This window comes from Salarias fasciatus, chromosome 15 (assembly GCF_902148845.1).
Source record: "Salarias fasciatus chromosome 15, fSalaFa1.1, whole genome shotgun sequence".
Classification (NCBI taxonomy): domain Eukaryota; kingdom Metazoa; phylum Chordata; class Actinopteri; order Blenniiformes; family Blenniidae; genus Salarias; species Salarias fasciatus.
In genome coordinates, this window is record NC_043759.1 from 9,528,046 (window position 1) to 9,549,867 (window position 21,822).

The window sequence follows — 21,822 nt, forward strand, 5'->3', positions numbered from 1 at the left end:
TTCAAAGCTTTCCCATATAAACAGTCAGAGCCTCCAAAATGTAAAGATCCTTCCCAACAATTCTGGCTCATTTCTCAAAACAGACCGGATGTTCTCAGTTCTCTTGGTTCTCTTGTCAAAAACTACCTGGATGGTTCAGCAAAACACCACGGTTCACCTGTCAGAGATCAGATCTCTTCCAAAACAGTTCACTCAGGTGGAAAAACTAAATTTCTTTCTCAAACAAATGGTCAATGTCCTCAAAATGCTTTGCCCTTTTGGCATTGTGTGAGCACTGACAGTCAAAACGTTCAGACGTTTTGTCATTAAGGTCAAAGGACCATTGAATTATTCCTCATCTGCCGTTCTGTCTGGGCCCAGTCCTTCATTCATAATGGTGACTGTGATGGTTTTTATTTTCTTCTTTGGGTTTTTTAGCCAACAGAAAATATTGTGTATAAGAAAATGAAAACAAAAAGCATTTTACAGTAAGTAGAACCTTCAAGTTCTGATTCACACATTGCTCTCATACCTCCAAGGAAACGTTTATAATTTTTATTCACACACAAAGCAACTTCCATCCATCGGAGTTCAATATACTGTAAAAAAAAAAAAAGAGAAAAAAAAAACCCAAAAAGGAAAATTGTATGTAGCCCAATGTACTGTAAATGACGCTGGAGTTTCACAGCTCACTTCTTCACTGGTCTCCCTCCTCACCCTCCTAACTGTCCTCCTCACCCTCATGCAAACACATCCACGTCTGGTATTCGTGGTACTGAAGTGTGTTTTTGACTAATTTTGACAGTTGAACAGATGATTTTGCAGGTGGTGACTGATACAAATTATGCCGATATGTTTTGGAGAGAACAACCATTAGACTGAGAATCAATCAGTCAATTTAGATCAACATGACCTATTCACTTGGGAATTGTGCTAAATCTATCCTTACTGTGCTTCATCATTCGCAAAGATTTTCTGAGACACTGAGACAGGTACTAAGACATTTCCAATGTGATGACATGGATGAGAAATGCCGTTCTGTTGTGAGCAGTTACAGGGTCGTTTGGAGATTAGTCCATGTTGTTTTGAAAATGTAATTTCGGTTTCAAGAAATGAGCCAAACCAATAGAGAAAAACTGTTAAAAAAAAAAAAAGATGGAGACACTGAATGCTACAGGATGTGGCGAAATTATTAGATTACCAACAAGAATCTGTGATTTGCTGATTGATGATTTCTCTTCAGTCTTTCTCATCTACGATTAAACCAACAAACTTGTGAAACTGGAAGCTAGAAAACACCCAGGTGTTGTATTGATCGGCCTCCGTTTTAAAGAGTTTTGACGGAGACAGACGGATTGGAAATCAAAACTCGGACAAGGTGCTGGATGTCACGTTGATTTTACATCATGTTTGCACAGAAACACACAGCTGTTCAACCTCCAAACTGCACTCAGAATCTGTTCAGAGAGAGAGAGAGGGTGGGGGAAAAAAAAGCCCTTCAAGAAGCATTTCACTGCTTAAAAGAAAATCTCCATTATTGAAGCATTTCAATTCTATTTTCATAAAATAAAGAAGAATCATTTCCCTGGGTGAACAGGGAAATTTAGGTTTCCCTCATCTGATCGCAACAATTGATAAAGTAAACACTTAAAAGACAAGCGTGTAGGACTTTGTGGAATCTGTGAAAAGCAAAGTTTAATTGAGCCTATTTGCCAAGAATCACCTTGAATCAAAAACCTGTTCATCTGTATTTATTCAGGTATCACGTCTTCAACCTCAGAGCCTAGCTTACTGTTCCAGTGTTTCAGCAATAACCCAAATAAAGCTGCAGGAGACTTTTTTGCTCCTCTGATGAGCAGGAAAGGAGTATTTCACTGCTGCATTTTCAAACTTCACCACTAGATGCCACTAAATCCCACACACAGGTCCTTCAAATCATGTAAACCTATTAAAAATAACCACATGCACGCTTAAGCCAACTATTCTCCCTCCTTCCTTATTGAGTTTTTGCAGGGAAAATGTGTCAATTTAATGCAGATTCCTCACACTGCTCCAGAAACACAAGGACTCCAAGTTGAAAAGGTCAAGACTGCTGCTGATACGCTGGAGAAATGTCGGCGCTCGTCTTTCAGAGTCCAATAAAGACCCTGGCAGACAGTTTGCGGGTAAAGTGAAGTGAGGAGGAGTTGTGTTGTGAGTCTGTTTAACGGATGAAAGAGTTCACGGCAACGGTCAACGTGAGGACGAGGAGACGTCGTCGGCTTGCTTTGTGGCAACTGGACTCATGTTTGGCTTCTGTGCGTTCGGCGAGGACGTCGGGCGAAACGTCGGCTGCACTGGATGGAAAACTGGATGGGCTGTCGTGACACTCGGTTAGTGGCATGTCGTTCAAGAATTGCACTTTATCTCTGGCTGCATGCGGTCCTCCACGGCAAAGTCCGGCTTGCTGCTGCTGCTGCCTCGATGGGAGACGCCGCTCATTCTTTGATCTGCGGGAGAAGGAGGACCGGAGGGGGGATTAGCAGAACGCCCTCATCGGGACAAACCTGTAATCTGACAGGAGGAGAGAGGGCTGCAGTCGCGGAAGATCAACACACACGCTCGCGCTGTTTGCTCTTTACCTCGGTGACGACGCCTGCGGCGATGGTGGAGCCGACGTACCGCAGCATGAAGCGGCCCAGCTCTTTGTAGTCCTTGTACAGCTCTAATGACACCGGCCTCTGGGTCTGGATCTCCACTATTGCATTCATACCCTTAGTTAAACACCTGCAGGGCATGACACACACACACACACACACACACACACACACACACACACACACACACACACACACACACACACACACACACACACACACACACACACACACACACACACACACACACACACACACACACACACACACACACACACACACACACACACACACACACACACACACACACACACACACACACACACACACACACACACACACACACAGGAAGCAAGACGCCTGATCAAATTCTAATGTCTAAACAACAATTATCTTTTCCATCTTGATGTAAACTGAGATGATGTCTCAAATTTAAGGGTTGAAGGTCATCAGGTACCTGGTTTAGCAAGAGAAAACGACACTGAAACTTCCGCAAACATTAGAAATCAACTGACTGTTGCCAAGTTCTAAAGAAAGTATCAGAGCTGCATTGAATAAATACTGAATAAATTGATTAAAAATTACATACAGTTCACACTACACAGTGTGGAAGTGTAAGGGAAACAGACTAACTATGCTGCGAAACTCACTTTGGCTTCTTCTTCAGCACCTCGCCGCTGCTCTTGTGTAGAACGCTTACTAGTTTCTTAATGGTGGCCGGCTCACTGACTGTCTGGTAATGCAGCAATACCTACATGAAAAAAAAAAACACACACACACACAGAGCAGCAATTAGCATAGCGCAGACTTTTAGAGATGGGTGTGTGCGCCGGAACTCACTGGAAAGCCTTGTGTGATCGGAACCTCGATATTGAAGAGGAGGACTCGGGCTCTGAAGCGAGTACAGACCCGGATCGGCTCCTTGGGATCGCAGAACACACAGCCGACACTGGAAGAATGCAGGTATTTTAATATATGAGGAAACCAAGCAGAAAAAGCATTCCATTCCTTTCAGTGTGACGTTGAAATATTACTGAATTTTTTGAAGGAATTTTAAAAAATGTCTTGAACAAAAACACCTCATGTCTGTAACTTATCAGTTTGGATCAAACTGTATAACGTGAGTAAATTCCATCTATTTGCGACACAGAATCATCAAATGTGAACTCAGTAATGAGGATCCAGCTCCTGTGTTTGTTCACTAATCAGCACGAGCAGACGCCCTGACCCCTGCCCGGCTCCACACACACTCGTCTTTACTTGATCTTGATGATGTCCATGCCGGTGACCGTCAGACTGACGTGGTCTCCTGCCGCGGCCCAGTCCAGAGGCTCGTCATGAAGACAAATTCCTATGGTGCGTAAACACGACATGTCATCTCCGTGCCACATGGTGGCAGTGTTGTTGATTAAATCAAGCCTCACAAGCTCACCGAAGCACAAAATAATGCTAAGCTCTACATGTAAGATGCACATTTGTGGATTACAAATGTAGATTTTTGTGCTCTCTGGAATAAAACAGTCCCAGCAGATCGTACCTTTAACAGTGCAGGTCTCATTGGGAGGCATGGCCAACATTTTCTCTCCTGTCTGAATATAACCAGCTTCAATTTTCCCCGTAACACAGAAGCCTGAACCCTGATCTGAGAGGAGAAAGGAATACGGGAATTAAATAAAAGCCATTCAAGTCGCGATAAAGATACTGGAAGATTTGGAGGAGAGTTTTACCTTTGAACACATCTGAAACGCAGAGTCTGAAAGGTTTGTCTACGGACCTCTGAGGGGGCTTGAACGCATCTTCATGGAGAAAAGGAGGGGAAAAAAAAGCGTCAACAAAGACTGTCCAAAAAGCTTTGAGAATAATATAAGAAAGTAGTGATAAATTACTCATATAAAAACTGGACTGAGTCTGTGAAATACTGATGAACAAGACATTTGAGAACTGATCAATCATTTCACAGAAATATTCCAAAGCAGACTTTGTTAAGCACCCTGCCTTTTATTTTAATCAGTTCATCTCAGTGAATTCACAACTTTTTTTAAAAAAGTACCTAAAAAAACAAAGCAGACCCTTCTCCACACTTATTTCCTTTAAACCTTTTCCTCAAAATGTTTCGGTTGCTCAGAAATGGATGCGCTGGAGACTGGAAAAGTCTTTGAAGAGGTTCTTCTTCAGCGTTACATTTCTAGTTTCATTTGACAACTGAGAAAACGAGTTACTCTGAGATGAAAGACATTAAATTTGTCACACTGGGGGATTTCAGCTCTAACTGTTATGTGGATGTCATATTCAAACAAGTTAAAAACGAATTCTTGCGTTGAATACTTTTTCTTTTTGGATGAAATAAAAATATATTGTCTTTCGGGTTGCTCCAGTTAGAGTGAAAGTCTGACGAATGGAGGAAAAAAGTCTTGTTTATAATTGATTATTAATGGTTTATCCATAAATATGCATGCAGAGTAGATTCAATTGGTTAAAGCTGTAACTTTCTGAAACTTCTTTCCAGAATCACAGCTGTGCCGGGAGAAAGAACGCTGTGGAAATGGCAGCTTGAAGCAGTGTTGCTCTGAGCCAGTGTGTTTTTACCAATCTGCTCCAGCAGGCTGAGGCCCGAGTACCAGGAGGTGAGCTGCGCCGCCGTGCTCCTGGTGGCCAGGTTCTCTCCCGACAGGCCGCTGGTAGGAACGTAGAAAACATCCGATTCCTGGGAAGGAAAGAGAAACGGCAACACTGTGTCAAAAAGAAAGAAATTCACCATGAACTATGTGACATGACTTCATCCTGATCTCCCACCTTGAATCCTGCCTGCTTGAGAAAATGGCCCAGCTTAGAGGTGATTTCCTGGAACCGCTCCTGCTGCCAGTTCACCTGATTTGAAAACAGAAGTCAAAGGAAAACAGGAATCAATACTGTCCTCCTGCGACGCCTCCAGAGGGGATACTGTGAAGCAGGTCTGACCTGGTCCATCTTGTTGACGGCCACGGCCAGCTGAGTGACGCCGAGCGAGCGCACCAGCAGGGCGTGCTCCCTGGTCTGACCGCCCGCCTCGAAGCCCGCCTCGAACTCGCCCCTGCTGGCGTCCACCACCAGCACGGCCACGTCGGCCTGAGGGGAGACGGAAAAAGGGGAAAATGTCTGCGTCTGGCAATAAAACTACAATCACACACTTAAAGTTTGCAATTTCACAGCTGGGTGCCAACATGAAGACAAAGTGACTGTAACGCTGGAACAACCACATCAAACACAACAAACTTTGATGTCTTGTGAGGACGTCCTTGGAAAAGCTAACAAAATATGATGACTGGAACACAAGATGAACAGTGCAGTGGTAATTCTACCCGCCGCGCTTATCTTTAACCATCTGACATTGTCGGTATTGCAAAGCAAAATGTAAAGTTGTGTAGTTGAATTACTCATAATGTGTGTTTCACTGAGACACGAACGCCGTTTGGACACTTCAACGTGCAGAATAAGGAAAGGCTGAATGTGAAGACAGTCATATGGTAAGAAGAGAAATTACATGAGCTCCCCAAAACAGACACACAGACACACACACACACACACACACACACACACCCAAACACCCACCCTTCCTTGCAAAAACACCTTTTGACACCAACACCCAAAACCACAGCGGGGTGTGACAAGGCAGCAGAAACCAGGGCAAAGAAGTATTTCCATTTAAAGGGTTCTGTATGCGACAAAAGGTGAGCAGGTTTGTTAATGTTTCTGACTACAAAAAACAATGAAATCAGTGTCTAGTTTGAGCACAGATCTTCTGTGGATGTCAGATGATTCAAAGCTCTGATCTGAAACAGACCACACGGTGTTGAGATTAGAGCTCTTTGGGTTCTGCAAATCACTGACAATATGATTGGGGTTTCTGTCACCTGCAACAAAATAAAACGGTAGCCAATCTTCGCCTCTAAAGTCAATTTCTGTATTTCTAGAAAGCTGTGCGATGCCTCCAAACTGGAATATGTTGGACCTGTGCTGTTATTGAACACAGGTCAGACCTCCCCTCTCATTTACTGCCTTTATACTCAATGCCTTCATCCAACCAGAGAAATGACTGAGGTCTACCTGTGCAGCTCCTGTGATCATGTTGGGAATGAAGTCTCTGTGTCCGGGCGCATCCATCAGAGTCACCACTTTGGAGTTTGTCTCAAACTTAGTCATGCCCACATCCATCGTCACACCTCTGAAGAAAAACATGCCAAAAAAGAATAAGAGGGGGATTATTAAAGACTAAATGTAATAAAGAAAATTATGTGATCAAATCCATCTCTGTTACACCAGCAGTAGGATGTGGATTAGAAGCTTCTTGCAGTCTCTGGTCAACATTAAAATCTTTGAAAAATGTGCTTGAAAAGTTAATGATAAGTGAATTCAGAGCATAATCAAATTCACTCTGTGTTTTTGATGCAAACTGATTGCATTTTACTGGAGTCACAACAAAAATGTCAGCAGGCAATGCTCGTTTTTCAACTGCCTCAGCAAAAATAATAATAAAAAAAAATTACATATTTTTTGTTCTTCTGAGCTTCAAGTCAAAATGATCACAACTGAGACAATAAAAAACTTGAAATTGTTGAAGTTGTGTTTTGAAAGCCTAAAATTCATGCAAGCTTCTCTTCTGAATTCTAGAAAAAGATAAATTCTTTGCGAGTTCTGTTCTTTTGCAGTTTTTCAAGTGTTTAAAGATCTACCATCTTTCTGCAAAGTCCTTCATCAAACTGTTTTCATGAGTTACATAGGATATGAGGTCCACCTCACTACTATCAATCACCTTTAAAAGACATGCCGAGTCTAACATAAAGCGATCTGACACGTCTGTAACTCTTATTTAATCAATCTACAACTATACATATATATATTCTAATGTGTAATTTCCCGTTGCGTGTCGTCTCACTGTTTGAATGTACCTGTCCCTCTCCTCGCCTGTTTCATCCAGAACCCAAGCGTAGGCGAAGGAGGCCTTCCCAGCCTTCTTGGACTCCTGCTCATACTTGTGCATGGTGCGCTTGTTGACATTGCCCAGCAGATAAAGCAGGTGGCCCATCAGTGTGCTCTTGCCTGCATCCACATGTCCTGCAGATCGAGAGAGAGAGAGAGAGCGCAAATTAACAGTGCCGAGGAAGCTGCCAAAACAGAAACTGGGTTTAAAGTGCCAAAGAGTGGAGATGGGAATGAGCCTGGCGATAAAGACAGAAGGAATAGCGTGATAAGGTAGGTAGGTGAGGAAGAGAAGATAAAAAAAAAAGGACAGAGGAAGCCACTGATGACAGAAGGAAATCTGCAGATTTGCACAAGCGAAGGGCTGCAGGCACAAATGGGATCAAGGATCGGGGGTCGGAGGGGAAACGCGGTAAAACGAAAGGTTTCACAGGCTGTGAGAAACAAATCATCTGCACTCCTGAAACTACAAAGTCACTTTTTATTGGTGTAAGTGAGAATGAGAAAATATGACTGAGCAAGTGCTCTGCTCTGATGTTCGACTTGACTCATACACGAACAGTGGAGTATGACACGCCATCGCCGAACCACCTGAAAGGGAGAATTTGCTGCCGAACCGGCGTGACCTGAGTCGTTTTGTGAATTTCGGGGTCCTCTCGGATCTTCCCTTGTACTGATTTCACTTGTGTGACTGGTGAGCCTCCTGCATTTTGCATGCAACCTTGTGTTTGTGCCTGGTGCAGTAAAAACAGAGTTGACGAAGCGTGCAGAACCAGAACTGCCAAATGTTACCTATCACCACCAGGTTCAACAGAGGTTTGCCGCCCTGCCTCTTCTCCAGCTCGGCCTTGACGTTGATCGACTGCCTCGCCTTCCCGGCAGACCGGCCCGGCGTGGGCGCCGCGGCGGGCTCGTCCCCCCCGCTGGACCCTTTGGACGGCGTCTCGGGACGCTTGCCGGCCGCCTCGGGGGTGGCCGTCACGTTGGCGTCCTCGGGGCTCCCGCCGCGGCGCGCCGGCGTAGCGACGAGGCCGTTCTCGGCTGTGCTGTGGAGAGAATTTAAAGGTTAACCTGTAACGCACGACGCCATTCTGATCACGTGCTCATTTACATTTCTTTAAACAGAACAATGTGGCGATAAATAGAGGGTTCCACACACCTCGGGACGTCGAAGCCCATGGTCTGCTTCTTGCCAGAGACGGTCATGCGAGCAACTTTCGGCACCACTTCAGAATCCACTTGATCTCTGCTTTTAGCTGAAAGAACAAGGACAGGAAAAAAAAAACACGTCTCCATTGTTTACATTCACCAAGATGATTTTGATGACAGTATTCTATCTCAATCACATCGTGTTGTCTTTAATAAACAAACGGACAACAGTTTGTCAGATTCTTCATGAATTAATTAGTCAAGCTGAGCAACAGAATCATGCACAAAGCTCCCAGAGCTCCAGATGATCTGAACATGCATGCTTCCATTGTTTTATAAACTAAGAACACTCTTTTCAGTAAAGCTCAAGAGGCTGGATGCTGCAAGATAGAGAGCTAACAACTCTCACCAGCGCTTGAGGCAGTGACACTGCAACATGCAATCAGTTGCACTATGAACCTTTTTTTTTTTTTTTTTTAAATCTGATTGGCAGTTCTTATTCAACTTGCTGAGGTCATTGCTTTGTCATCCCAGACCTGAATGGCCACCCGTACCAGTCATATCGACCTGTTACTGATTCATTTCGCCTGGGCTGTTCAGCCAAGCCTACGACTGCGTGCAGAGTGCATCTGTGTGCAGCAGTGGCATCCTGGTACTCACGGGGTTAATTTCTGAAGTGGCCGTTGCCTGCTGCCTCCATGTAAATAGATCAGTGTGACACAGCATTTCACAGAATGAAACGTTTCAGCCGGTCTCACCCCGGTGCACACGCGGCTGGCGGAAAGACGCGTGTTTTAAAATGTGCGATTTGCATAATTTCGCAATTGATTTCTCATAAATTAAATAATGTTACTTCTTATAACTTGGTAATTTGCTTCATTTTATAGGAAGTTTTCAAACTCTCCAAAAATTCCTATTTTGATGGATGAGCAGATGCCCCACCCCCAAATTAGTCCAAGAAGACTTGCATTTGTTTTAGGCACAAATGATATTATCTTATCATGTTAAAAGTAATATTAAGCAAGCAGATAGTGTTAACTGCAATTTATGAAAAGAGACGATTAATCAAAGCTAAAATAAAAAAAACTGCACAAACCATTGAAGCTGCACCGAGTTTGAAGGAGGTGAAACACCTTGTCCTCTGCTCTCACAACACACACCTAATCTCATACATATGTGGTTAAATGACACAAATTATGGTGTTGTAAGAAAGATTCACCATAAAATAAAAAAATACCCAAAGGGGAGAAAGGGGTGAGATTCAATCGAAGTATTAATGGACTTTCTCCAACCAAGCACTCTCTGAATGACTCGCTGAGCGCAGGGGAGAAAAGTCCCTTTCTTTCTGAAACACCGATACAGCCCTCAACACCGACGAGGCTTATTTCCCCTTCGGCGCTCCAATCTTACTGACAGTCACTCACATCTGCTTGAAACTTTCACATTTTAAAACCTATTGCACAAACACATTGGAGAAATGTAATCCACGTGCGGTTTTCAGCCAGATCACAGGAATGGATCCATCATTTAAGGTTTTATTCAGTTAGCGTTGAGCCGCAACATGAGCTGGAGAAGCACTTTGGGGATTTTCGGGTTTTCCTGTAGACGGGGGCTTTTCCTCTCCTGATGCACTAACATGGAAGTTTCTAGCACCTGGACGCAACACATGAGTGTGAGGCGTTTTGGCTGCGCCGCGGCAGATGTGCATGTTAGATTTGGTAAAAGTTTCACGCCTGATGCCCTGAATGAAGCAACCTGAGCGGTGGGGGGGTGGATCATCCGATAAACTGATCACTCGGGATCTGCTGATCTACAGCGCGTCGTAAAACTGCAAGGAGCACGTGGGATTAACGTCACTTCGCCTTCGAGGAATACCGTCTGGAAGAGGTCTGATAAAGGCTTCTGATTTACTGTGAAATAAAAGACATTAAATTGAACTAAGTTCAGAAGAAAAACAGAGTCTTCGAATTGATACCGTCTTCCCCCCCGGGGAGCGTCTGTCTCATCAGGGTGGAGACTGGAGTGACAGGAAGAGACACACGAGGGAAATGAGGACTGAATCTCCAGATGCTCTCCGAGAGATTCTTCCCAGAGGTTTCCTGTACAATCTCTATGCAAATGTACTGATTAGAATTTTTTTTTTTTTTGAAAAATAACACATCAATTCATTTTTCTTATACGTATTTACATATTTTGTCCATGAATTATTTATTTTTTCAACCAGGGGTGACAAAACTTTAAGGACACTTCACTGCATTTTGCACCAGAAAGTTTAATTAAATTCAACAGTAATTGTGTTATTTGCTTTAAAGCATTCTGGGGTTTTTTTTAACGTAAAGTTTTATGTTTAAAATGATATTTACATAAATCCTGAGGGCTTCCTGGCTTTTTTACACTTCATCTTGGGTTAAACAAGCCTTCCCCTGAAGGTCATGTTGGTCTCTCAAAACGGTCGGACGTCTCTTCAAACAGCTGCCGTTGGAGCCGATTGGCTGAGGCGAGCTGGCCTCGGGGGGCCAGCGGGAGCAGGGGTCAGCGGTGAACCACCGCTCCTCTGTGCGCTCTGACGGCAGACGCTGCCGGGCTCTGTTTGGCCTGTGCGGGTAAACACTGCGGATCCTCCTATCCAGGACTTCTTCAAAAAAAAAATTGCGGACCCTTTGCCGTGACGGAGGGTGAGCAAAACGTTTGCACACCTTGGCCCAAGGGCTCGAGAGAGAGGAGCCCGCCCAGGATATGCAAATATGAAGCCTCTCCCTCTCCTGTGTGCAAACACACACCTACTCCTACACACACACACGCAGCCACAGAGAGATTAAGTGATGGGGTGACAGACAGACCTGCAGGACAAGGCGCTATTAAAAAAAAAAAAAAAAGTGTAATGTTCATGTTCTCCAAGCATCTAAATGCAGTTTTATTTTTTAACATCTCCAATGTGATTTTAAAAAAATGGTATTCACAAAAAAAACCTGAAACAGCTTTTCACTACTTGATACTGCAGTGGAAGACAATGTTAAAATGCTAAAACTGTCACTGATGAATCACGAACCGCATCTCGGCGTGAGCCACGTGTCTCTATAAAGGTTACCCTCAAAAGTAAATATATCACAAGGGAAAGAAGCCCGTGTGTCGCAAATCAAGAAGTCACGGCCCAGTTCAGGTCTGAAACCAAAAGATACACTGTGTTTTCAGCCGGAGGAATGAGGTGAAATCCCCTTACTGAAAAATAAAACAAACCGCCAGAGGCGGTCTATATTTCTGCTGCTGGGTGGACCGATGAGCCAAACTGGAAGTTCGGCATCATACACATTCAAACAAGGTACAAAGATATGAATGAAGACGAACATGAAGGAAGTGAGACTGCCTGCTGAGGAAAAAAGCTCCGTGCAGGACCCACCTGACCCCTTTCAGGATGAGTCAAAAGAAAGACGCGCAATGTCAGAGTCGCCATTGAACATCTAATGAGTGTTTCGTCTGCAGGCAATGCCCCCACTTTATCAGCGGATCGCTTGAGTCATACCAACTACCTGAAAACTCTCACCTACTCTCAAGCTTTTGTATTTGAAACCATGATATTGAACCGTCGCAGGCCCGCCGCATCATATTATGAGCTGAATATACACAGGTTTTTGTTGGGTGGCGTCCTGTCTAGATCAAACGTAAAGTCTCGCCTGAGATGCATGGAAACTAACAGTTTGAAAAAAAAAAAAAAGTCACCTTTTTAATGCTAACCATGTAACACAGGGGTGTAACTCACCCACATGAAGCCCCGGTTGATCTTTAGGGGGCCGAGATCAGTAACAAGAGAGCATAACAACCTCTGAATGCCAAGTTTTTGGTCACTTGCCAAATGTTTCTGTTTACTTCAGTGCACAGATATCCATACATGTTGGAAAAAAAGATTCGCACTTTAATAGCCTACAAGTTGAACTCTAACATTACTGCCTACTGGTGTAAGCAAAGCAGCATTCTGCAGCCTGCTTTAAGCATGCTTTTACAAACTCTCGCTCACACTGGGGCTTTGATGGAGATGAAACCCCATAAGAAATAAGGTCACTAGCTTTGACTGATCTCAGATCTCAGTGTTGAGCTGTCTGCTTTACACGCCGACACTAAAATCTCCTCTGCATGAACCCTCAATAGTATTTACAGTTAGTGAAAAAAGCTTGTCGATATTTTCTTTGTCATTCTCCTGCGTTTAGCCACAAAACATGTTTTACGCCTCTAACGGAACTGTATATTTCATAAAGTGCAAACATTAGAAATACATGAAGCCATTTGCGTATGGTTTCTGTCTTTAGCAAGAAAAGATTACAGAATTGCTGCAATCTGGGAAATTTGGACAATGACAGTATTTTAAGAAGTGTGCAGAACTGACTGCCTGGCAACATATGAACAGTCGGGTCAAAACCCTATTATCTGACCTCTGTTAGTAGTAAATGAAAGGGACGTCTTAAGGAAGCAGTTGACATCTTTTTAGGTGGGTATGTAGTCAGTAGCTTATTGAGAGTGAACGTCTGGCCCTGCATCACGCAGTCGTCTGCTTCATCTCCTCCTCGGTTCGGAAAAGCAGTCAGCTAAACCTCAGCAACACCGCCGTGTGCAGGAGGCAAAACACACTGCCCACAAAGCATCAGTTCAAATTAGAACGCCTTGATATCAGGTGAATATGTGACAATTTTGTCGAGCAAATATGATTTGCAATAAATACAAAAACTTGAGTAAGTCCCGTTGACGTTCCCGTGCGTAGAGATTTGTGCGATGGTCCATCCAAAAAAATAAGAAATAAAAACCTGTAGATAGTGGTCAGCTACTGTATTAAATTTAGGTTTTCACCACTTGAGTGTTGACACTTGGTGTAGTTGATATTTCCGAAAAAGGAATGAATATTTGTGATACTTTATGATTAAAATAATTAAATTATCCATTCTTTGCCCTGGTGGAATGTATGAATGTATGAGTAAACCTGAAAGTGAAAGCTGAGGGTGACTGAGATGTGGGGGAGAAGATAAGAGAAATAATTATCGCTTCAGGCGGACAGCAGACGGAAAAACATACATCTGAACATTTTATCTGGGGTGAAGTCAAACTGATCAGAGTTGGATTCTGTATGTATCCTGAGCGGTCGAAACCGCTCCGTGACACATCCCGAGTCAGATATAAACCAACAAGTGAGGAAAAAAAAAAAGCTGAACTGCATAGGCTGGAGTTTTGTGTCATTGAGGTTTTTATGTCAGTAAACTGGGAAGCTCCTCACGAACACGTCATCATGGCGTGATTTCAACGATCAATCTTTACATACAGGGACAAAAATGACTGAACGGCTTACCTGAGAATGCAAACCAATGTAAACATGCAGACGGTAACTTACCAGTGTCCGTTAACTTGTGACTTTGAAGAAGTTTAATAAGTGAACACAGAAGCCACAGAAAGATCACTATTTCACCGTTTCATACTTTAATGAACTTATTCATCAGAGCAAAGAATCCGGCTAATTGATTTCCAATATAGCTTTTTTTTTTCTACTTAAATCATAGTTTATAGCCTTTTGTTCAACACAATGAACCACAACAAAGCTCCGGTGTTGTTGGCATCTCAATCCAAATGCTGCCGCTTTTTTTTTTTTTTTTTTTTTTTGACCACTTAACAAAATTTTCCAGAAGAGGCGCCACATGACAGACCAAAGAAAAAAAAAAAACCAAACATTTGTGCAACATTTACGCCTTGCAGAAGTGTAAACGCTGTGAAGGTAACAAAATGATTTGATCTGTCGCAGCCTCCTGACAAAGCTGTGAAAAAAAAAATAGACGTGATCATATTTTCCTACGTAGGTGGTGTAAGACGCACCGAGTAAGATGATCGGCTGCTGTGATGGGTCGACGTGTGCTCGGGGTGACATTTTGCTCCAAGACTGCAGCTTCCTGCTCAAACCCACACGCCGGCTCGCCTCAAGAGAGAAGGACTCGACAGTGGCTGGACAAGCCCACTCATTACAAAACTTGCTCATTTTGTGATTGTCAAAAAGAACCACTTGGAAATAAAAAACAAAAAAAAAAGAAAAAGCTGTGAAGAAGAGCTTCCCAAGCAAAAAGCGACCACAACATCCCTGTAAGAGCACATTGTTTCCAAACACGGAGATCCGAGGATTACGCATGCTATACACTGACAAACCGGTTTGGCTTGTCATGTTTGACTTATCATTACCGCTATCTGCCCTTCATTATTCATCTGCTCCCCGAGGCTCCGCTGCCTCAAGGTCCAGTTCACGCAGCTTTCTGCACCTGTATAACGTTTACACTGATCTAATCCAGCCGGCACTTTCTCAGTCTTAACCCATTCGGACCTGGGACGACGGACGTGCTGCACACAGTTTTCAGCGCACAATATTTTAAAGATGCTAACTCAAGGTTTAAATGAGAAAACCTGCAACGGCTAAGCAGTGTGAGCGTAAACTGGAACACTCAAAATATATACGCTCCTTTTTTTGCTTCTATCTCAACTATGGGTGATGACAAATTTAACTTAACAGGACTATAACAGGAATATATTTTGATTCTGTGGTCTGAGAATATAGAGATGAGTAGTGAGTCATTGGTTTTTTTTTTTTTTGCCATCATCGGGACTTTGTTTCTATATTACTGTGGTTTTTGTGAGAAGCCCCTTCAACAGATGTGTGAATCTCTTCTGTCGATGGAGCACTGTACTGCTTTCCGACGAGAGTTGAATTTTTGGCATACAGCAAAGAATGATTAGAGCTATAGCTATGAGAAATACATATATCAGACACTACTAGAATTCTTTTTTTTTTAAACCAGCATCAATTACTATGTTAAAATGCAATATTTTAGAAATGTATACACGATAACTTTAGTGTTTAGCAGAATCGGTTTAATAAAATATAATGACATTTCTGCACACGGCCATTCACAAATGCTAAGTGGAAGAAAGGATTGGGCAGAGGTGCATTCAGAGTGCGGAAACTCAACCATCTTTATTGCATAATTAACAAATTCAGCTGTGACGGTGTGTGTGAAGACACACCCAGTGTAAATCAAATCCATTAGGTACATCAGAAGATTAGCTGCTTTTAATCATTTCACTCCATAGCTTCATTGCAGTGCTTGCATACAAATTAAGCTCACAAGCTTCAAAAATAAAACTGGTAAAACAGTTTGCTTGTCTGCCTGAGTGTGAGTTTATGTGTGTGTGTGTATGCGAGTGTGCGTGTGTGTGTATGCGTGTGCTCTCGTTCCTTCATGGGAAAATCTCCAGGTGTCCTCCAAACCAAAAAGTCAACCTCATGATCTCGAGCGCAGGCAGCAGTAAACCAGTACAATGGTTAACTGATCCATATTCCAATAGCTGCAGCACACCTGCAGACAGTCTTTTTTTTTCTTTTTTCAGAGTTCATGGAGCTCACACTAGATTTGTACAAAAAAAAAAAAAAAAACTAACTCTGGCTTTCCTTGGCAATGAAGAAAACTGCGATCACAAAAGATTAAAAGCCATTGGCCACTGCAGTATAGAAAAATAAGACTCAAATTTTAAAATATCGTAACAAAGCCAACTGCACTAAATTACAAAAAGGTTTTCCTAAAATACACTGAATATACAAATGATCTGCTAAGAGTTTAGGCAGCTATTATTTTAAAGTGGTAGCATGAATAAATGAGTCGATTCTCATCCTGTGTGATACTGGTACTGTGTTTTATTTATCTGCGTAAAAAAAAAAAGTTGCTATGCTGTAGGTAATACTGTCTCTCAAAGGCGTTTTTAATGCACCTGTGCCATGCTGTTGGTCCAAAAGGTTTCTTCAAATCGCTTAAATCCTGCAACCAAGTTAAAAAATTTAGGAGGACTGATGATCCTGAGTGCATCGGCTTTTTGAAGTTACTTCAGCTGCTGGAACGAAAGGCGTCGGCATCAGATGGAACCCGACCGCCGTCAGTTGTTTCCCCGATGTCTACCTTGTGAAGGCTTTTCGTTGGTTAGCCCGGACAATGTCATCAGGTGAAGGCGTGTCGAAGAGGAAAGGTACGACTGGCCTGTTTGGCGTCAGGCCATCTTTGGATGAGTCTTTCGATTTATAGAGAAGAGGCTGATAACCACTTCCTGTCCTGCCGCCTTTCATTTTTCCCTTCAACACGTTTCTCCTCTTCGGCCGCCTGCAGCTCTGAACCGACAGCGTCACTGCGAACACTGACGGCCGCGCAAAGACAGAAAGATCCAGTCCCAGGGCGCGTGGAGTTGGAGACGACGGCGAAGGGAAGTCGGTGTCGAGCTGATGGGCGTCTCCGCCGTGGGACTGAGCCATGAGTGACGTCAAGTCGATGGTCTGGCCTGGCGCCCGCGGCCGGGAGAGTTTTTGGTATGGTTTGCGGTCGTGCTGACACTTTGTCCTGCCTCCTGCAGCGTTTTCTGCCATCGCAGCAGTGTCTTCTGGTTTTGCTGGTGAGAGGAGCGAGGTGAGGGTGTACTGTGACCCATTTGAGGTGGTTGAGGTTTTGCCTTTGTGTTGAGATGCCAAATGCGACAGAGAAAGCAGCCCAGCGAGGCCAGGTGGAGGCTGCAGCGCATTTCCTGCAGATTCAGTGCTGGTGGGCTCATGGAGGGCAGAGGGTCCATTATTGTTGTGTTGCAGTGCCAGATGAGATAAAGAGACCGTCCCATCCACGCAAGTCAGACCAGTACTGGAGAGTGGTTTCCCTGGTGTTTCAGTGCTTTGCGAATGAGGACTGGTGTTCTTGTTCTGGTGCTGTAAGGCAAGTTCAGACAACGACAGAGTCGGGGCTGGTGGAGAATTCTCTTCACCGCTCCGGGAGCCAGGGAGTGTGTTACTGACAGGCTGCCTGCGGAGGGAGTGCTCCTGAATTAAATCGGACAGCGACGGGCTCGCTTTGTGATCGCTTGCAACAGATATGCCACAGTTCGGCCCCGCTGGCCGCGAGCGTTGACTGTTCTGCAGGACTGTACCGAGACCCATGAAGGGAGACAGAGAAATGCTTGGAGATGTGGTTTTGGAGTCACTGAGCGAGAGATTACCGAGTGAGAAGATGGAGGGAGGCGATGAGTTTGATGCTAAGGGCACATTTAAAGACGCTAGTGTTCCCAGTGAAAGACTACTCTGGTTAGAAAAAGCTGAAGGTGTTGACTGGGCTCCTACAGGAGTCATTGATGGGAGAACACTGAGGCACCCCGCCGTGCCGGCCTGTCCCGTCCCTTTACTCTTTTGTTCATGTTCAGACATGAGTTGTGCCAGGCTGGCAGTACTGCCACTGCCTGGACCAATACTTTTCTGGCTCGAGTTTTGTCCTTCACAGCTGCTAACCGCTGCATTCGACTCATGCCCAGACAGCAGATCACGTAAGTTGGGTGCACATGGTGCACGAGGCTGCGTATGTTTCTGTCCTTTGAATGTACTATCAGTATGAGAAGCAGACAAGAAGGCTCCTTACCTTACGAAAGCCAATTGCAGATGTCAAAGAGGAGGGAGGAGGCGGCCGTGGAGCCGAGGTCAGATGGATCAGACCACAAACAGACAAAAAGGAAAAGAAAAATGGCAATTTGTTAAACATTTGCAGGCTTAACAATCTGTGTTAAAGCAAGTGTAAATGCTCCTCTCTAAGACTCACACTCAAGGCTCATTTCTGCCATTAATGAGCTACACATACAGAAACGTACAGAGCCATCCGTCCATACAGTGTTTATGTCTTACAGCCACAGAGTAAAGTCATGGAGGCAGTGTTGAGATTAGCTGGGATCACCAGCAACAGCGTGACAGACCCTCACTGTCTGCAACACTGCTTCAGATTGTGCCTTGTCAATATCAAACTGAATACCTTCTCCCAAATTAGTTATTATTCAGTCAGACTCGACTTACACAACTTTTTTAAGTGAAACAATGGCGCTCATAGTCAATTATTCAACATTTTGAAAATAGTACCCAAGGTGGAACTTTTTGAAAACAATCCAGAGTTAGTTCAGAGCTTTCCTCTAAAGGGATGAGCTCATTTCTATGAAATATATGGAAGCATAAAGACAGTGACATTTGCACAACACTTTTTTTGTGTACATAGAGCATAAAAGAGCTTTGAAAGCATCTGGAGGCTAATGAAAATCACGATGAAAATAAGGGTGATCCCATTTCTATGATTCCACTATTTTTTTCTGCACATGCTGCAAGCGAATGAAAGCGAATGCTGACATACACTGCTCATATCATATGATACGAGCCATAAGGTCAAGCAGTTTTCGGGTAAATAATTCCAACACTATAACTGTTTGTAGTACACACAATGAAATCTGGCATATGTCTGAAAACAAACATACTGTAAGTTGAAACAGCTTTATTTGCACAAAAACACATTATGTGCAAATATCAGATATGAAGTCAAAGATGTAAAAAAAAAAAAAAAAAAAAAATTATGATGAGAAGATCCTTTTTTTTAATCAGACTAATACCAGACACCCTGCACCTGATATATGTATCTCAAAGCACTACTACTTAATTTTCCTTGCCAGTTTTACTGTTACAGGAAAAAAATAATAATAATAAGAAGAAGAATGGTAGCCTTCCCCAGAAATGTTTGATTCACATGCTCCTTACTTTATACTACAGTCAACAGTAACCGATGCTGATGAGGTCAAAGATCATTAGGTGAATCACTCCTGACGTACCTTTCTCCGCTACAGCCTCCTGTCTGACTCGCTGTGGTAGTGGTGCTTTCTCTTCGCTCACTCTGGCCACTGAAGCCGTTTCTTGTAGTGTACTCCGAGAAACGGGGGCAGTCTTAGTGTCTTCAGACAGTACTGCATCCAGTGCCCTCTGTGGGTCAAATCCACATCTGATGGCAGCCTGGGACAACACAGTGTCCGGAAAGGCTTCTCCCAGGACAGTCCGCATGTGGTCCAGGCAGGAGTACAGCTTGGCTAACGGGGAAGAAAAACAGAGAGCATTAAAAATACAAGACATATAAAAGCTCTATTTAGGTTCCTCATTCTCACAAATTTTACTCACCCAAGACTTTATTAGGTATAATTCTCCAATAAACAGGAGCTTATATGAAAAGGTGTATCGAATAAACGCTGCCAATTTACTGCAGCCTACAAGACTAGAGCGCATGGCAACCTCAGAAATGGGCAAATAAATCACTGTCAATAACAAGGAAAACTAAGCATAACCTTGGAAGACTGGGGTTTTATTACAGAGCTGTGTTATTAGAATACACTGTCCAATTATGTCTCATGAGGTGACCAATGAGAGCAGTCAAAGTATGCCACTATATGATTTGCAATTTACCAGGATAGAGAATGAAACACTAAAAACACTAAAGTAGCACAGAACATAGACCTCACTCACTGGTAAACAGTTGCATGAAGTTGAATACTACCTTGATCAAGAGGGTCGAGATCGTGGCCGATGGTAGGGGACATAGGAACATCCTCATCTTCATATTCTTCCTCCTCTAATGGCTCTTCCCTTGGTGCTTGCCTCTCTTGACGTGAATAGATGAACTGATTTGCTGGATAACACAAAAATATACATGCTTTATGCTTGATAACAGCGAGATGTTTCATGGAACGACATAAGAGGCTGGTGACTTTTTAAAGAGCTACAATCTTTTTTTAAATGAAGAAAACAAGTAATCTGATATAATGGCTCCTGTTCACAAGCATGCACCACATGCTTAATATAACCATGTAAATGATCCATGTATCTCTTGATTACACACCTGTTGCAGGTGATATACAGTAGTCATCATCCACGGATTGGCCATACAGGTCGTCATCTTCAAAGTCTAGGAGGAAAAAAGACATAAATAGAATTCAGATGAGTGTCATTTCTGTTTCAGCTCACACAAACGCTGTCCTGTAAAGAAGCATGCAGCTTCATTCAAGTCTATTGTGACAGCTGCCACTTTGCTTTGTCAGCAACTTCAGGAGAGAACACAATCAGTAAACCAGACGCGTGGTTGATTTCAGTATTTAAAGGTTTTGAATAATTAACTGAGCCTGAAAAATCCCATAATGCTTGCTTGGAGTCGTCAGTGTTTCAAGTGTTTCTGTAGTTTGAGCAGTTAGCAGCCTAGCTGAATCAACACATTAAAACACGAGCGACAATATAGAGATATTTCATGACTGCACAGCACTAAAACATAAGAATAAACGCTTGGATAAACGGGAATATAGTGGGATTGTTGAGCCATTTACCTTCAGTTTATTGCTAAGTGACACGACAGCAGCTAAACTAGCTTAGCATTAGCCGTTTAGATTTAGCTTAGCGGCTAACGCGTTTAGCCAGTCCGGGCCTTGTTGTCGAGCTTAAAGAGGTTTAAAGTGGTCTACCTTCGTCGTAGTTGTAACCTCGGACGTTTCTGTGGCGGGACATTTCGCTGCTGGTGGGTCCTCTCCCGTGTGTTTTAGCTCTCGAACTGCAGGGACATGTGTCTCAGTGCCAGGCTGCCATTGCTGCTGCTGCTGCTGCTGGAGGGAGAGATGAGGCGAGGCGTCAGCAAACAGCAGCAGAGCTTCTTCCTGCACAGCAAACTCTCTTCAGTCTGAGGTAAACAAAACTTACCATAACAATCATTTTTACTTCAACTCATTCAGTCACATTTTTCTTTCACCATTTTTTTTTTTCATTTTTTGTCTTCTGGCGTCACATAAACATGATTTAACATTATTTTCTCTATTTTTTTTTCCATTTTTTTATTTTCAGTTTTTATGTTTTTATGTCTACTTATGTTTTATGGTGGATATAATGAAATATAATATTTAGAACTAGCAGTAAAAATTGTAGTAGCCTGAGTAAGTGGCCCACATTCACTTTTTTATGAGGTCAGTATCTCACATTGCAATAAAACAACTTTATTAAAAAGTATGGACTCAAACTGATCTTGAAAATATTATGAAACAACAAGCACCTGAAATAATCACACTTTAATACTTCCCTCGTGGGAATTCCTTTTTCCACTTTTAAGCTGGGGTAGACTAGGCAGCCACATTAGGCGCTCCTGGGGGCTGATGGGGGTCAAAGGTCTTGGTCAGGGGCTCAGAGGAGTGACACATCCACTGTAACAAGCCAATCCAATCCCAAGTCCTC

General features: G+C 43.3%; 1 protein-coding gene across 2 annotated transcripts; it reads right to left on the minus strand.

The window, feature by feature from the left end:
• Positions 1 to 1,361: 1,361 nt before the first annotated feature.
• Positions 1,362 to 21,275, minus strand: hbs1l (HBS1-like translational GTPase). 2 transcript variants are annotated; one of them, XM_030109931.1, is made up of 18 exons: positions 21,066 to 21,275; positions 20,453 to 20,518; positions 20,111 to 20,242; positions 19,398 to 19,649; positions 8,731 to 8,827; positions 8,364 to 8,617; positions 7,541 to 7,706; positions 6,699 to 6,816; positions 5,574 to 5,720; positions 5,409 to 5,483; positions 5,202 to 5,319; positions 4,343 to 4,411; positions 4,153 to 4,257; positions 3,876 to 3,966; positions 3,456 to 3,564; positions 3,266 to 3,366; positions 2,601 to 2,745; positions 1,362 to 2,468 (listed from the first exon to the last, which is right to left on the minus strand). In XM_030109931.1, exons 1-18 carry the CDS (start codon positions 21,106 to 21,108, stop codon positions 2,457 to 2,459), a joined length of 2,100 nt encoding a protein of 699 aa, XP_029965791.1. In that variant the 5' UTR covers positions 21,109 to 21,275; the 3' UTR covers positions 1,362 to 2,456. The 2 variants fall into 2 exon arrangements, with proteins under 2 accessions (XP_029965791.1, XP_029965792.1); XM_030109932.1 differs by lacking the exons at positions 1,362 to 2,468; positions 2,601 to 2,745; positions 3,266 to 3,366; ... (9 more) ...; positions 8,364 to 8,617; positions 8,731 to 8,827 and adding an exon at positions 14,523 to 18,170.
• Between the last annotated feature and the right edge of the window lie 547 nt (positions 21,276 to 21,822).

What these genes read in the sequence shown, in the direction of transcription:
- hbs1l (XM_030109931.1), bottom strand. Translation starts at nt 21,108, where the DNA reads ATGTCCCGCCACAGAAACGTCCGAGGTTACAACTACGACGAAG. An exon ending in TGATCACAGGAGCTGCACAG is followed by an intron (nt 5,721 to 6,698) that starts GTAGACCTCAGT and finishes GTCTCCCCTCAG; the next exon opens with GCCGACGTGGCCGTGCTGGT. An exon ending in CCGTCAACAAGATGGACCAG is followed by an intron (nt 5,484 to 5,573) that starts GTCAGACCTGCT and finishes TTTTCAAATCAG; the next exon opens with GTGAACTGGCAGCAGGAGCG.